We start from the raw sequence: 14,998 nt of genomic DNA, 5'->3' as shown, positions 1-14,998 counted from the left end.
AGTTGGTTTGCTTTCATCCGAAGAGACTCAGTTGCAGTCCTCGTAAACTACAAATATATTTTTCATTTACTTTTTCTAAATCCATATTCTATTGTACAAATAGATAAAGGACACTTAGGTAAGAGATAAGAACAAAGAATTCACTTGAATTACGGCTGTACGGATTACTTCCTGTTGAATCGAAACATGTGTCATGAAACGCAAGAGCGAACACAGGACGAATGTTCATATTTCAGTGCCTTTAGGCAAAATCTAATGCATCCTAAAGATTGAGTAAAGCTTTAATTGTCTTTAAGTGTCAAATGAAATCTCCGAAAGCTAACGCCAACCTTTTATGAATCTTTAATTTAACATAAGTTTACCTTTAATAACGAAAATCTTTCAGTATCCTTTAAGTGGTACCTTTTTTTGGCACAAAAGAGGGTGTTTAATTAAGATACACTTAATTTGACTTTAAGGTGAGATTTAAACGAGTCTCGCTTTTCTGACATCTTTAATTGACGCATTAAAGATAGTCTCATTGTAATCTGAACTGTCAATAGAAAATTCATCACAAATTAGCCAACACGTGCATTGATGAGCGAGAAGAGCAAACTTTGTTCAACGCGCAGCAGCAAACTTTGACGTGTTCACAATTCTTTCTGGGGTCGAAACATCTATATTGAAATTTTTTAAGCGACGGTTTCATTTTTGCATCTCCTTTAAAGAGCGCATGGAGTGCGATGACAAGAAAGGATATGTTTTCTGCGCTCACTGTAATGACTTCGTATCACGTTCGACTTTTGAAAGGCATGAGCGGAAACGTAACGGGAAGAACTTAACAGATACTTTTGCGGCGACTTCAAATTCCCGTTATTTGTTTCACGGAATTTCAAGTTCATCTGACGATGAAGGTTAGTTACTTCGAATATAAAGTTATACATTTCTATATATTATATCTAAAACATCTTTTATTATTACATGGGAAAGCAACTGCTATTCAATATTGGTTGAGACGATTAACCACTACCAACTCATTTCTTCTATTTCACCAATTCCTTACAGAACCCGCAGATTTTGTTCGAGAAGAGCGTCAACCAGGCTCTGGCGAGCGAAAATGTAAAGCTTCGGCAGCAGCAAGAGCGCAGTAACAAAGAAAACTTTGAAGCGCTGCAGCGGATCGAGAGCCGTCTTGAACCTGTTTATAATGCAAGCAACGTCCGTCGGCGCCAAAACAGAAGACAGACGCGAACGACGGTAGTGGTTCCACCGGCTTGTCGAGTGAGTAGAAAAACATAACTGATGAGCATGAATAGTGTGATATGTGTTCATAATTTGCTTGAATCAGTTCTTTCGTGGAAGATTTTCTTTTATGTTGAGTATGTGTTTGGCGCGCGAATTGTATGCATAATTAACTTAATTATTTCGGCGGTAATCATTTCACATGATTACATGCGGTTACATTTACTTGATAATCCCCGTTACCATAAACAGGTCTACCAGTAAAGTTTTTCCTCCCTTCTGTTTCAACGAGAATTATCTAGTATGAAAATTCATTTTATCATTTTTTCTCTTGGACCCTTTTTGACCTTCCCTGCTCTAATGACTGATGGGTAAGGTTAATTTTTAATTGTACTTGTATGCGTTAACAACCAGGGTTTTTAAAAAGTGTGAAAGTAGAAATAGGACAAACCATAGTTAGTAGAGGGGAACAAATTGATTGTTGAATTTTTTTTCATTCTTTTAGAGAGCTGTGAGGAGAATATATAAACTCCTTTTGAAAAAGGATGACTTTAGTGGTTTTTATCTTGACGAAGAGTGAGTAATATGTTTTTAGATTCAAAGATATTTTACTTTATCTTGATTGAGCAGTGAAATCAGAGTCTAAGCTGCTGCCTGAAATATTGAGATGTTATGTGAATACCTTATTGTTGTTACTTTAGTCTTAGTGTTAAAGTTGTTACAACAGAATACCTGGTAATTGTGTTTGTTTTTGTCTTAGAATAAATTCTGACAAGAACAACATCATTTTTGAGCGGGCAACAGAGCAGGTGATACATCAACAGGGAGGAGCTGAAAAGTGTCCTTGGACAAAGGATGTCGTAGAAGGTAGCTACCAATAATTATAGCATGTGCATTTCACTTTTGCTGGGGTGTCATTACATTTTGTGGGTGAGCATAAGGATTTGGTACTCAAGCATATTGATGCATATCTCCTTTATAACAAGTTGAGTTTTAGTGAAGGCCTTGGCTTGAAAACATCCACACAAAATTGTGCTTACAGTTGGTCAATTTGTCTATTGCCCAGCCCTTAATGATACCCCTGCTTTTAGTCTCTACCATCAATTCATGTCTTTTACCACATTCCCCTCAACAAAAATGTTGTCATAGAACTCACATTCATTAACATGGTTAGATACCATGAAACCCCTAATGAGCACCTTGATTACATGGTCAAATTTAGGACAAGAGGAGGGGTGCATTTTTAATTTTTCCTAACTTACATACTAACTTTCCCAAATGTTACAGAAATTTAAATATGTTGCAAACTAAAATTTTCAGGTTTATTTCTTGTCTCTTAGACACTTAGTTCAGTGTAGATCCTCAACAAAGCATACATTACACCCTAGCAATGAATCACCAAAGACATACAGCAAATTTATATAACTTGGCAAATATTCCAACACCACGAGCCACAGGTAAACGGAAGTTCAAATATTCAAAAAGGTTGGTTGCTATGGAGTGACGTCATAAACCAGATAAGTTTCCATCATCACCTTGACAGCCTTTTTCGATAATTGCTCGCAGTAATCTGAGTAGTTGCTTGAATTTGTTCAATCTCTGTTCCTGCTGGGTACAATGAAGCCTTTTTTTTAATAGGGGCGGGATCGGCCTATTGACATTTGGAGATTGGATTTCATATTAATATGCGTAAGCAAAAGCGGGAATGTTTAGTTTCCTGCGGTCAAGTGCAGTTATAGATCCCTTCAAACTTCGAAGGGTTGAATTGCTTCATTCTCCTCCAGATGAGCCTTTAAGTCTTCTAGCTATGATCACTTTTTATGGCTACTTAAGGTGAAATTTCGGGTTTGTTTCCTTGATAGGGTCTTGAAGTATTATAATTTATTTCATTTCTATTTTTCTACGATAAAAGATTTAAATCGCCAGAGGGATGCCATTGAAAAAACTGGAATAGAAGTTAATGGAAGATGCTTTAAAGTTAAATTTTCAGGTTATTTGTGTGTGCCGATCTTGACTCTTTATATTTTTTTTTATCTTATTATTTTTTATTTTTGCAATGTTTTTATGTTACATGTCTAGCTACGTGATAGTAATTATTGAATCCATTTTATGCTTGGCAGTGTTAGAAAATATCTGGGAAAGTATAACATTTGAGATCTTTGGTGTAGCTATTTTAACTTCAACTTCTTGTTATCTTCTTGTCTTTTTTCATGACAGTTACTCTTGATTACAAAACACTGATAATGCTGCTCAAGCAAAGAGTTGGTGATGCCAAAAAATATATCAATGAACTTTGCAAGCAAGGATTGGACACAGAGTGTTGTGTATTCTGCAAAGTTATTAAGGTAGGTTATACCTGCAATGCTAAATGACATGCATCATAGCGGAATTATACAATAACACAAAACATATCTAGCCTACCGGTATTTGTTATGCAATTTATTTATAATCAATTAGTGAGAGCTTTCTTGGCTTTCTTGACTTTACAGAAAGGCAGACGAAAGGTGTCCATAAAAGTGAACATATTTTATCTGTGGTGAACAGTGATTATATATCTACCATTAGTAGTGAACATTATATGACTTTAGCTCAGTTAATTCATTATTGAGTGATACATGCAATTTATTTGTAGGAATGTGCCTCTCCTGATGTTCCTTTTGGGGAAGCCTTTGCTGAGTGTTTCCTAAAGAGCAAAGCAAATATTGGGGGGTAGGTACAACTCTGCATTTCTGCATTGACATGGATAAAAAGTTCCAGCTTGCAGTATGGTATTTCACTTTCTATTGGATTACATGTCTTTAAATCTCACATGGGATACTTAGTTTGATGGACAGTTGGTATACTGCCGGCCGACAGTTGGCCGACAGTCGTCCGAGAGACTTTTAGGGGAGCTGTTCTTCACTTTTACCCAGTTACCAGCAAAAATATGGTAAGCTTGGATTATAAAGGTGGAAACTGAATTCACTGTTTTTTTTCTGTCTGTTTCAGATGGAAGGGGTTAAGAGATGACTTGCTCTTTCTCCTTGAAGAGGAGCCATGTGATGTGCTCTGCCTGCAGTGTATAACATTTTAATTTTTAAATTCTGGGCACCCATTGTAGTAAGGCATAGTCAACATTGTTTCATTTAAAAAAATCTATTTTCTTGAAGTCTTATCCTGTAACAATATTATTTTGTTTAGTGTTGCCTGGTCACTTCTGAGATAATATATATATTTATTTGTCATATCTCTAAGATTTATATGGCATTCAGCGTAATGCCTGAGAGCTTCTGGGATATAGCAAACTTAGTTTTTCATTCACTGTTAATAGAGAGAAATTATGTCTTTCCTTTCTGGTTCACCCAGGCTGAAGTCCTTCATTCAGAGTAATGCTTGAGCTCTTCTGGGATATATAACATACCTAGCTTTTCATTCATGGTCAATATAGGGAAGTGTTGTCTATCCTTTCTGGTTCACACAGGCCGAAGTCCAGGCATTCAGAGTAATACCAGAGCACCTGTGGGATTTATAACATACTTAGCTTTTCATTCATGATCAATATCGCAAAGTGTTGTCTATCGATCCTTTCTGGTTCACCCAGGCTGAAGTCCTGGCATTCAGTGTCATCCCTGAACGCTTCTAGGATATATAACATACGTAGCTTTTCATTCATGGTCAATATAGGGAAGTGTTGTCTATCCTTTCTGGTTCACCCAGGCTGAAGACCTGGGATTCAGTGTAATGCCTGAGCGCTTCTGGGATATATCACATACATAGCTTTTCATTGATTGTCAGTATAGGGAAGTGTTGTCTATCTTTTCTGGTCCACCCAGGCTGAAGTCCTGGCATTCAGTGTAATGCCTGAGCGCTTCTGGGATATATAACATACATAGCTTTTCATTCATGGTCAATATAGGGAAGTATTGTCTATCCTTTCTGGTTCACCCAGGCTGAAGTCCTGGCATTCAGAGTAATGCCTGAGCGCTTCTGGGATTTATAACATACTTAGCTTTTCATTCATGATCAATATAGCAAAGTGTTGTCTATCGATCCTTTCTGGTTCACCCAGGCTAAAGTCCTGGCATTCAGTGTAATCCCTGAACGCTTCTAGGATATATAACATACGTAGCTTTTCATTCATGGTCAATATAGGGAAGTGTTGTCTATCCTTTCTGGTTCACCCAGGCTGAGGACCTGGGATTCAGTGTAATGCCTGAGCGCTTCTGGGATATATCACATACATAGCTTTTCATTGATTGTCAGTACAGGGAAGTGTTGTCTATCTTTTCTGGTCCACCCAGGCTGAAGTCCTGGCATTCAGTGTAATACCTGAGCGCTTCTGGGATATATAACATACATAGCTTTTCATTCATGGTCAATATAGGGAAGTATTGTCTATCCTTTCTGGTTCACCCAGGCTGAAGTCCTGGCATTCAGAGTAATGCCTGAGCGCTTCTGGGATATACAACATACTTAGCTTTTCTATCTGGTTCATCCAGGCTAAAGTCCTGGCATTCAGAGTAATGCCTGAGCGCTTCTGGGATATATAACATACTTAGCTTTTCATTAATTGTCAATATAGGGAAGTATTGTCTATCCTTTCTGGTCCACCCAGGCTGAAGTCCTGGCATTCAGTGTAATGCCTGAGCGCTTCTGGGATATATAACTTACATAGCTTTTCATTCATGGTCAATATAGGGAAGTGCTGTCTATCCTTTCTGGTTCACACAGGCTGAAGTCCAGGCATTCAGAGTAATACCAGAGCACTTGTGGGATTTATAACATACTTAGCTTTTCATTGATGGTCAATATAGGGAAGTGTTGTCTATCGATCCTTTCTGGTTCACCCAGGCTGAAGTCCTGGCATTCAGTGTAATGCCTGAACGCTTCTGGGATATATAACATACGTAGCTTTTCATTCATGGTCAATATAGGGAAGTGTTGTCTATCCTTTCTGGTCCACCCAGGCTGAAGTCCTGGCATTCAGTGTAATGCCTGAGCGCTTCTGGGATATACAACATACTTAGCTTTTCAATCATTGTCAATATAGGGAAGTGTTCTCTATCCTTTCTGGTTCACCCAGGCTGAAGTCCTGGCATTCAGAGTAATGCCTGAGCACTTCTGGGATATATAACATACTGAACTTTTTATTCATGGTCAATATAGAGAAGTGTTGTCTATCCTTTCTGGTTTACTCAGGCTGAAATCCTGGCATTCAGAAAAATGCCTGAGTGCTTCTGGGATATACAACATACTTAGCTTTTCATTCATGGTCAATATAGGGAAGTGTTGTCTATCCTTTCTGGTTTACCCAGGCTGAAGTCCTGGCATTCAGTGTAATGCCTGAACGCTTCTGGGATATACAACTTACATAGCTTTTCATTCATGGTCAATTCATGGTCCTTTCTCGTTCACCCAGGCTGAAGTCCTGGTATTGACTGTAATGCCTGAGCGCTTCTGGGATATATAACAAAGTTTTACATAGCTTTTCATTCATGGTCAATATAGGGAAGTGTCGTCTATCCTCTCTGGTTCACCCAGGCTGAAGTCCCGGCATTCAGTGTAATGCCTGAGCGCTTCTGGGATATATAACATACTTAGCTTTTCATTTATTGTCAGTATAGGGAAGTGTTTTCTATCCTTTCTGGTTCACCCAGGCTGAAGTCCTGGCATTCAGTGTAATGCCTGAGCGCTTCTGGGATATATAACTTACATAGCTTTTCATTCACTGTTAATAGAGAGAAATGATGTCTTTCTTTTCTGGCTCACCCAGGCTGAAGTCCTTTATTCGGAGTAATGCCTGAGCACTTCTGGGATATATAACATACCTAGCTTTTCATTCATGGTCAATATAGGGAAGTGTTGTCTATCCTTTCTGGTTTACACAGGCTGAAGTCCAGGCATTCAGAGTAATACCAGAGCACCTGTGGGATTTATACCATACTTAGCTTTTCATTCATGGTCAATTCATGGTCCTTTCTGGTTCACCCAGGCTGAAGTCCTGGTATTGACTGTAATGCCTGAGCGCTTCTGGGATATATAACAAAGTTTTACATAGCTTTTCATTCATGGTCAATATAGGGAAGTGTTGTCTATCCTCTCTGGTTCACCCAGGCTGAAGTCCCGGCATTCAGTGTAATGCCTGAGCGCTTCTGGGATATATAACATAGTTAGCTTTTCATTCATGGTCAATATAGGGGAAGTGTTGTCTATCCTTTCTGGTTCACCCAGGCTGAAGTCCTGGCATTCAGTGTAATGCCTGAGCACTTCTGGGATATACAACATACTGAGCTTTTTATTCATGGTCAATATAGGGAAGTGTTGTCCATGCTATCTGGTTCATCCAGGCTAAAGTCCTGGCATTCAGAGTAATGCCTGAGCGCTTCTGGGATATATAACATACTTAGCTTTTCATTAATTGTCAATATAGGGAAGTATTGTCTATCCTTTCTGGTCCACCCAGGCTGAAGTCCTGGCATTCAGTGTAATGCCTGAGCGCTTCTGGGATATATAACTTACATAGCTTTTCATTCATGGTCAATATAGGGAAGTGCTGTCTATCCTTTCTGGTTCACACAGGCTGAAGTCCAGGCATTCAGAGTAATACCAGAGCACTTGTGGGATTTATAACATACTTAGCTTTTCATTGATGGTCAATATAGGGAAGTGTTGTCTATCGATCCTTTCTGGTTCACCCAGGCTGAAGTCCTGGCATTCAGTGTAATGCCTGAACGCTTCTGGGATATATAACATACGTAGCTTTTCATTCATGGTCAATATAGGGAAGTGTTGTCTATCCTTTCTGGTTCACCCAGGCTGAAGACCTGGCATTCAGTGTAATGCATGAGCGCTTCTGGGATATATTACATACTTAGCTTTTCATTCATGGTCAATATAGGGAAGTGTTGTCTAATATCCTTTCTGGTCCACCCAGGCTGAAGTCCTGGCATTCAGTGTAATGCCTGAGCGCTTCTGGGATATATAACTTACATAGCTTTTCATTCATGGTCAATATAGGGAAGTGTTGTCTATCCTTTCTGGTCCACCCAGGCTGAAGTCCTGGCATTCAGTGTAATGCCTGAGGGCTTCTGGGATATACAACATACTTAGCTTTTCATTCATGGTCAATATAGGGAAGTGTTGTCTATCCTTTCTGATCCACCCAGGCTGAAGTCCTGGCATTCAGCGTAATGCCCGAGCGCCTCTGGGATATATAACTTACATAGCTTTTCATTCATGGTCAATATAGGGAAGTGTTGTCTATCCTTTCTGCTTCACCCAGGCTGAAGTCCTGGCATAGACTGTAATGCCTGAGCGCTTCTGGGATATATAACAAAGTTTCACATAGCTTTTCATTCATTGTCAATATAGGGAAGTGTTGTCTATCCTTTCTGGTTCACCCAGGCTGAAGTCGTGTCATTCAGTGTAATGCCTGAGCGCTTCTGGGATATATAACATACTTAGCTTTTTATTCATGGTCAATATAGGGAAGTGTTGTCTATCCTTTCTGGTTCACCCATGTCATGTATTCGGTTTTTATTTTATTTGAAAATCACATGGAATACCTAATGCGCACACGTGCGCATGCTTACGAGAACCAACCGCATACACTACAACACCTCTCTTGTAAGCCAGTCTCTTGTCCCCCTAAAGTCCTTAAGAATTTAAAAGTTTTCAAAAGTTCAACGCAACATGCTATCAGTAGAAATCCAGTCTCAAACTCCCCCCCCCCAAAAAAAAGGGTAGCTCAATGTTCACAGATCCATCCGAACTGGGGGTTGCCGCACTCTGGAAGGGTATCGTTTCACAGGAACATGTTCAATCTGGGTCGGTGAGCTGCTAGCAGACGATTCAGCCACCGGATTGCATTTGGGTGACGGGCAGTCTGTCTCCCTCGAGACAACTTCTGTCTGTTCAGGTAGTTCAGCTACTGGGTGATCAGTGGTCGTGGCGGGGAGTGGAAGAGGCAAGGGGTATGAAACTGGCGGGTGTCTGTCTGTAACAGGAACATTGGAATCTCGGAGTTGATCCGTGTGTCGACGCCAAACTAGGTTAGGCCCAATCTCCACTTCATAAGACAGGGGTCCCAATCGTGCACGTACAATACCGGGTACCCACTTTGACTTTCCAGTGTAATTTCGTGCTATCACCCTCTGACCAATGGCAAAATGCCTTGTTACAGAACCACTCTTGGCAACAGACTGGTCTATCTGACGGTTGTTTACCTGGATGAAGAGATCTGGTTTTAACAAGTCCAGTCGAGTGCGTAATCTTCTTCCCAAAAACAACTGGGACGGTGGCTCTCCGGTGGTTGAGTGGGGGGTGATTCTATAAGTTAGCAAAAATCTCGCCAACTTAATGTTCAAAGATGTCACTTCAGTTTCACTCTTCATGGCATTCTTGAAACTCTGGACAGCACGTTCTGCTAGGCCGTTGGTGGCAGGGTGATAAGGTGCTGAGGTGATGTGTTTGATGCCGTTTCTCTTAAGGAATTGCTGGAACTCTTCTGATGTGAACTGAGGCCCATTATCACTCACTAACTGGGCTGGTACGCCATATCTTGCAAACAGCTTCTGAAGGGTTTCAATGGTTTTCGCTGAAGTTGTAGTGTTCATTTTCTCTATCTCTAGCCAACGTGAATGTGCATCCACTACCACTAAAAACATGCTGTTAAGGAAGGGACCTGCAAAATCGATATGAATTCGTTGCCAGGGCAACGAAGGCCATTCCCATGGGTGCACTGGCACTGTACTGGGCTCCCTCTGTACTAGTTGGCAACCTGGGCAAGACTTAGCAGACAGTTCAATTTCTTTATCGATTCCAGGCCACCAGGTGTAGCTTCGGGCCAGGGCCTTCATCTTCACGACTCCCACATGTCCCTGATGAAGTTCCTTGAGAACTTGAGGGCGTAGTTTTGGGGGTTTTATTACTCTTATTCCCCACATCAAACAGCCTGATTGTAACGTGATCTCATCTTTGTGAACAAAATAGGGGTTGAGTACAGGGTCATGGTTGTTTGGCCATCCCTTCCTGGTCATTTCATGCACTTGGGCCAAGACAGGATCTCTTTGTGTCTCTCGTCTAACGTTGTCCACTGTGACTGGCAAAGGGTCAAACTGCATCAAATTAAATACACCCACTGGGTCAACCACTTCTTCATCTTTGGCTTCCGTTAACAGTGGTAGGCGGGAAAGACCATCTGCATTGCTGTGAACCTTAGTGTTCTTGTATTGAATGGAGTAGTCATAGCCTGCCAGGAACAAGGCATAACGTTGAAGACGTGCTGCGGTGACCACGGGGATGCTCTTCCGCGGATGAAAGATTGAAGTTAATGGCTGATGATCTGTGTATAGAGTGAAAGGACGGCCAAACAGGTACATGTGAAACTTCTTGACACCCCAGATTATCGACAAAGCTTCCTTGTCAATCTGCGCATACTTTTGCTCAGTTTTTGTCAGTGTCCTTGAAGCAAAAGCTATAGGTCGCTCGGTACCATCGTTAATTACGTGAGAAAGCACTGCTCCAATGCCTACGGGGGATGCGTCACAAGCAAGTCTAAGTGGCAGACTGGGATCATAATGTGTGAGAACTTGCTCTGAAGTGATCATTTCTTTCACCTTGTGGAATGCTGCCTCGCATTGCTCTGTCCCCTTCCATTGGTGGTCCTTTCCCAAGAGTTGAGTCAAGGGGTGGACAGTTGTCGACAGGTTAGGTAAGAACCTATGGTAGTAGTTGATTAGCCCGAGAAATGATCTTACTTCAGCTACGTCGTTTGGGCGTGGTGCTTCCAAAACCGCTTCTACTTTTGCTGTAGACTTGTGAAGGCCATCCTTGTCAATATAATGTCCACAATAGGTTATCTTCTCCTTGAAAAACTCACATTTGGCTTTGTTAGCTCTCAAACCATGAAACTGTAGCCGTCGAAGGACTTCTTCTAAGTTAGCCAGGTGTTCTTCATCACTCTTTCCAGTGATAATCATGTCATCCAGTATACAGCTTGTGCCAGATGTCCCTTCCAGCACTTGATCAATGGTGCGTTGCCAGATAGCGGGTGCTGAAGTGATGCCGAACACTAGTCTATTGTACTGGAACAATCCCATGTGTGTGTTGATGGTGAGGTATTTTCTGGAATCTTCTTCCATCTCTAGTTGGTGGTATGCCTGGCAAAGATCAATCTTTGAGAATTTCTGTCCACCAGCAAGCTTTGCAAAGATATCTTCGATGCGGGGTAAGGGATATTGTTCAGCATGTAGTTCTGGGTTTACCGTGCCCTTGTAATCACCACAAAGCCTGACCGATCCATCTTTCTTGGGGACGGGTACAATGGGTGTTGCCCACTCGCTCCACTCAACTTTCGTGAGAATTCCTTCATTCTGAAGTCTTCTTAGCTCTTCTTCAACTTTAGGCCTTAAGGCATAGGGCACAGCACGAGCTTTGCAGAAATGGGCTTAGCTATCATCTTTAAGGGTTAGCTTTGCTTTAGCTGATTTGAACGTTCCAAGTTTGTCTTCAAAAACATCAGAGTATTTGTCTAGCATGGTTTGCAGCTGCTCCTTAGTAGTTGATAGGGTTTGTGAAGCTTTCAATGACTTAATAGCATACCAATCTAGGCGTACCTTGTGAAGCCAATCCCTTCCCATCAACACAGGGCCCTTGTTCTTAACCACATACAGATCCAACAGCAAAGGTTGCTGGTCTTTGTACTCAACATTTACCTTCAGCACTCCAGCTGGGAAAATGTTCTCTCCAGTATAGGTTTTCAACATTAATTTAGTTTCTTGCAAGGGCTTGTCGTGAAATTTCTCCCTGTACAAATTATGTGGAATAATCGACACAGCTGAGCCTGTGTCCAGTTCCATTTTCAGTGGTTTACCTTCCACTTTCAGATCGATCCAGATTACAGTACTGCTCGGTTTGCTTACATTGTGTATCTGTATGCTTCCTAATACATCTTCAAATTCATCGCTCTCACTGTACTCAATAGAATGGACTTGAGTGTTAAGCGGTGGTTTCGGTGGTTGTTTTGGCTTACCTTGTTGTTTCGAGCGACAAGCTCTTGAAATATGGCCCACCTTCCCACAATGATAACATGTTTGGTCCTTGAATCTGCAATTGTGCGTTGCGTGCGAGTCTCCCCCACATCGATAGCAAACTTTAGTGGTGGGGTTCGGCGATGGCGCTTGTGTGTGGTTATCTGAGATCTTGTCAACGCGAGGTTCTGATTGAAGCTCACTTTGTAATTCCGCAGCATCGCGAATAGCCGTTTCCATTGCTATCGCTATTTCCAAAGCCTTGGAATATTTGAGTTTGGCTTCTGAAAGCAACCGTTTTTGTATCTGCACATTTCTAAGGCCACAAACCAGTTTATCTCGTAAAGCTTCGTTAAGGTTGGCCCCAAAGTTGCAGTGGGTTGCTAATTTCTTCAGGTCTGCTACATAGGTCAAGACAGTTTCTCCTTCACGCTGAATCCGTTTGTAGAAACGAAAACGCTCCGCTATTTCTAATGGTTTAGGACTTAAGTGTTGCTGAAGAGTCGTGACGATCTCCTGGAAGCTCTTCGTAGCTGGTTTATCTGGTGTAAGAAGATCTCTCAACAATGTGTACGTTTTGCTGCCCATCAAGCTTAACAAGGTTGGCGCTTGGTGGTCTTCATCGATGTTGTTTGCTAAGAAAAACGGTTCCACCCGTTCTACATAGGTTTCCCATTTCTCCTGTGTTTCATCAAAACTTTCTATCTTCCCGATAGCAGTCATATTTTCGACGGTCTCCTACGACTTTATCCTCGTCGCCACTGTCATGTATTCGGTTTTTATTTTATTTGAAAAGCACATGGAATACCTAATGCGCACACGTGCGCATGCTCACGAGAACCAACCGCATACACTACAACCCAGGCTGAAGTCCTGGCATTCAGTGTAATACCTGAGCACTTCTGGGATATACAACATACTGAGCTTTTTATTCATGGTCAATATAGGGAAGTGTTGTCTATCCTTTCTGGTTCACCCAGGCTGAAGTCCTGGCATTCAGAGTAATGCCTGAGCGCTTCTGGGATTTATAACATACTTAGCTCTTCATTCATTGTCAAATCGAAAATGTACAAAATATCAAGATTATTAGATAGAAAGTCTAGAATGAGGTTCTTTTACATGCCTGCATGAGGCTTTCTTTTCACTGAATATGTAGTTTAGCAATTTTTATGGTCTCATTATCTAAAGTGATTGTGAATTCTTCAATGTTATATTTAATTACCTCCACATGAGATACCTTTTTCCATATGGATGTACGCATCATTTTTGTATATCAAAGTTTCAGCTGCATTTAGAGGAAGAACTGTTTTCTATCAGTGCTTTACTAAAAGAAATTATGGTATATGATCATATTTATTAAGTATTACAAATCTAATAACGTAGCAGATAGTTGATAGTTATTGCAAGTTGAAGTCGATTAAGAAAAATTTTCTGATTTTTTAGATTGATAGGTTGAACTTATATTTTTTTGTTAGACAAGTGTCATTTCAAATCACATTTCTTAGTAGCTGGATTTGAGATTACAATTTGTGAATCAATAGCTTTTTGTGTAGTGTGTTATTACAGCTAGTTATATTGTGTATTTGTCATACTTTTATACTGGTAAATATTCTATTACCTACATGACTGAGATTATATTATACACTAATGAAAGAGAAACAATTTTAATAAAGTATGACAATTAGTAATTCAAACATTTGGCCATCTCTTTCTTTTTAGATACAATGAAATATATGAAGTTCATATATTTTGTACTGCGGTATTAGATACATATGATGCACGATCCTCGCAGTAGATAGCGCTATTTAAGCAATAGCGAAAAATCAGACCTGACAAAAATCAGGCCTGTACGGGATTCGAACCACTGACCTCTGCGATACTAGTGCAGCGCTCTACCAATTGAGCTAACAAGCCAAATGGGAGCAGGCCGTTAAGTTGATTCGTAATAAACCCGTGAAAGTGATAAATGAGATACAATGAAATATATGAAGTTCATATATTTTGTACTGCGGTATTAGATACATTTAAAAACGAACAGATACGGACTATCAGGGACAGCGAGTTCAGGTTACAACGGAAGAGACTGGATCTCAGCGAGTGCAAGTCAATAATGGTTTCCAAGAGGAATTTGTTCCAGGGTTAAACCCAGAGTCTGGGAGAATTAGTTCAGGGGTGTTTTTAGAATGGAAGCTAACATTTTACGGGACGGGTCCCAGTGATAGCGTGTCAGGAGATGGAGAGGATAATGACGATGATGAGAGTGATTCGTCAGACGTGGATATAGACCTGTAGGTGTTTGTGCTTTGCCGCTCTTTTTTATCAACGCGATCCCTAGGGGCATTTATTGAATAATGTACAGCGAGTTCAACTCACAAAAATCCACAGACCTTCTCGCGTCACGTTATCCTAAGATAACTTTACAGAGAAACAAATGAACGTGGAATTGGATTTTTGCTATTCCACGCCAGTGAATAACAAATTCTATGGTCATTTCTGAGTCACTTACGCCCCTTACGTGCAAATGCAAAGTTCCGGGCTCAGCTTGCTGTTCTAATGGAGATCGGTGATCCATGCACGATTTTACAAGATAATAAGAAAATGTTTGCTAATTCAATTTCATACAACCTTACCGTAGAAATAGCATCAGCTTTTCAGTTTTGCAACGTTTGAAACTTTAGTTAAAAATTTGCTTTACGTCATAATGTAGTCGAAAATCGATAGCTCTTTGTAAAGGGTGCAAAGGGGGTGTAGCCAAGGGGAAGGAGTGT

General features: G+C 40.7%; 1 protein-coding gene and 1 long non-coding RNA gene across 2 annotated transcripts; both read left to right on the top strand.

Annotated features, from left to right (window-relative positions):
* Positions 1 to 759: 759 nt before the first annotated feature.
* On the top strand, positions 760 to 4,375 carry LOC148725796 (uncharacterized). Its single transcript, XM_088731767.1, has 7 exons — positions 760 to 893; positions 1,045 to 1,260; positions 1,727 to 1,797; positions 1,982 to 2,088; positions 3,439 to 3,566; positions 3,854 to 3,930; positions 4,210 to 4,375. The coding sequence occupies exons 1-7, from the start codon at positions 888 to 890 to the stop codon at positions 4,292 to 4,294; spliced, it is 690 nt and encodes a 229-aa protein (XP_088587893.1). The 5' UTR covers positions 760 to 887; the 3' UTR covers positions 4,295 to 4,375.
* Positions 4,376 to 6,521: 2,146 nt separating this feature from the next.
* LOC148725795 (uncharacterized) lies at positions 6,522 to 13,924 on the top strand. The gene is made up of 2 exons (XR_015990626.1): positions 6,522 to 8,339; positions 13,528 to 13,924. It is a non-coding gene; the product is annotated as an uncharacterized LOC148725795 (long non-coding RNA).
* The last annotated feature ends 1,074 nt before the right edge of the window (positions 13,925 to 14,998 follow it).

Source organism: Stylophora pistillata, chromosome 8, assembly GCF_964205215.1.
Source record: "Stylophora pistillata chromosome 8, jaStyPist1.2, whole genome shotgun sequence".
NCBI classification, from domain to species: Eukaryota; Metazoa; Cnidaria; class Anthozoa; order Scleractinia; family Pocilloporidae; genus Stylophora; species Stylophora pistillata.
The sequence above is the reverse complement of the archived record's forward strand: the minus strand, read 5'-3'. Positions and strand labels throughout refer to the sequence as shown.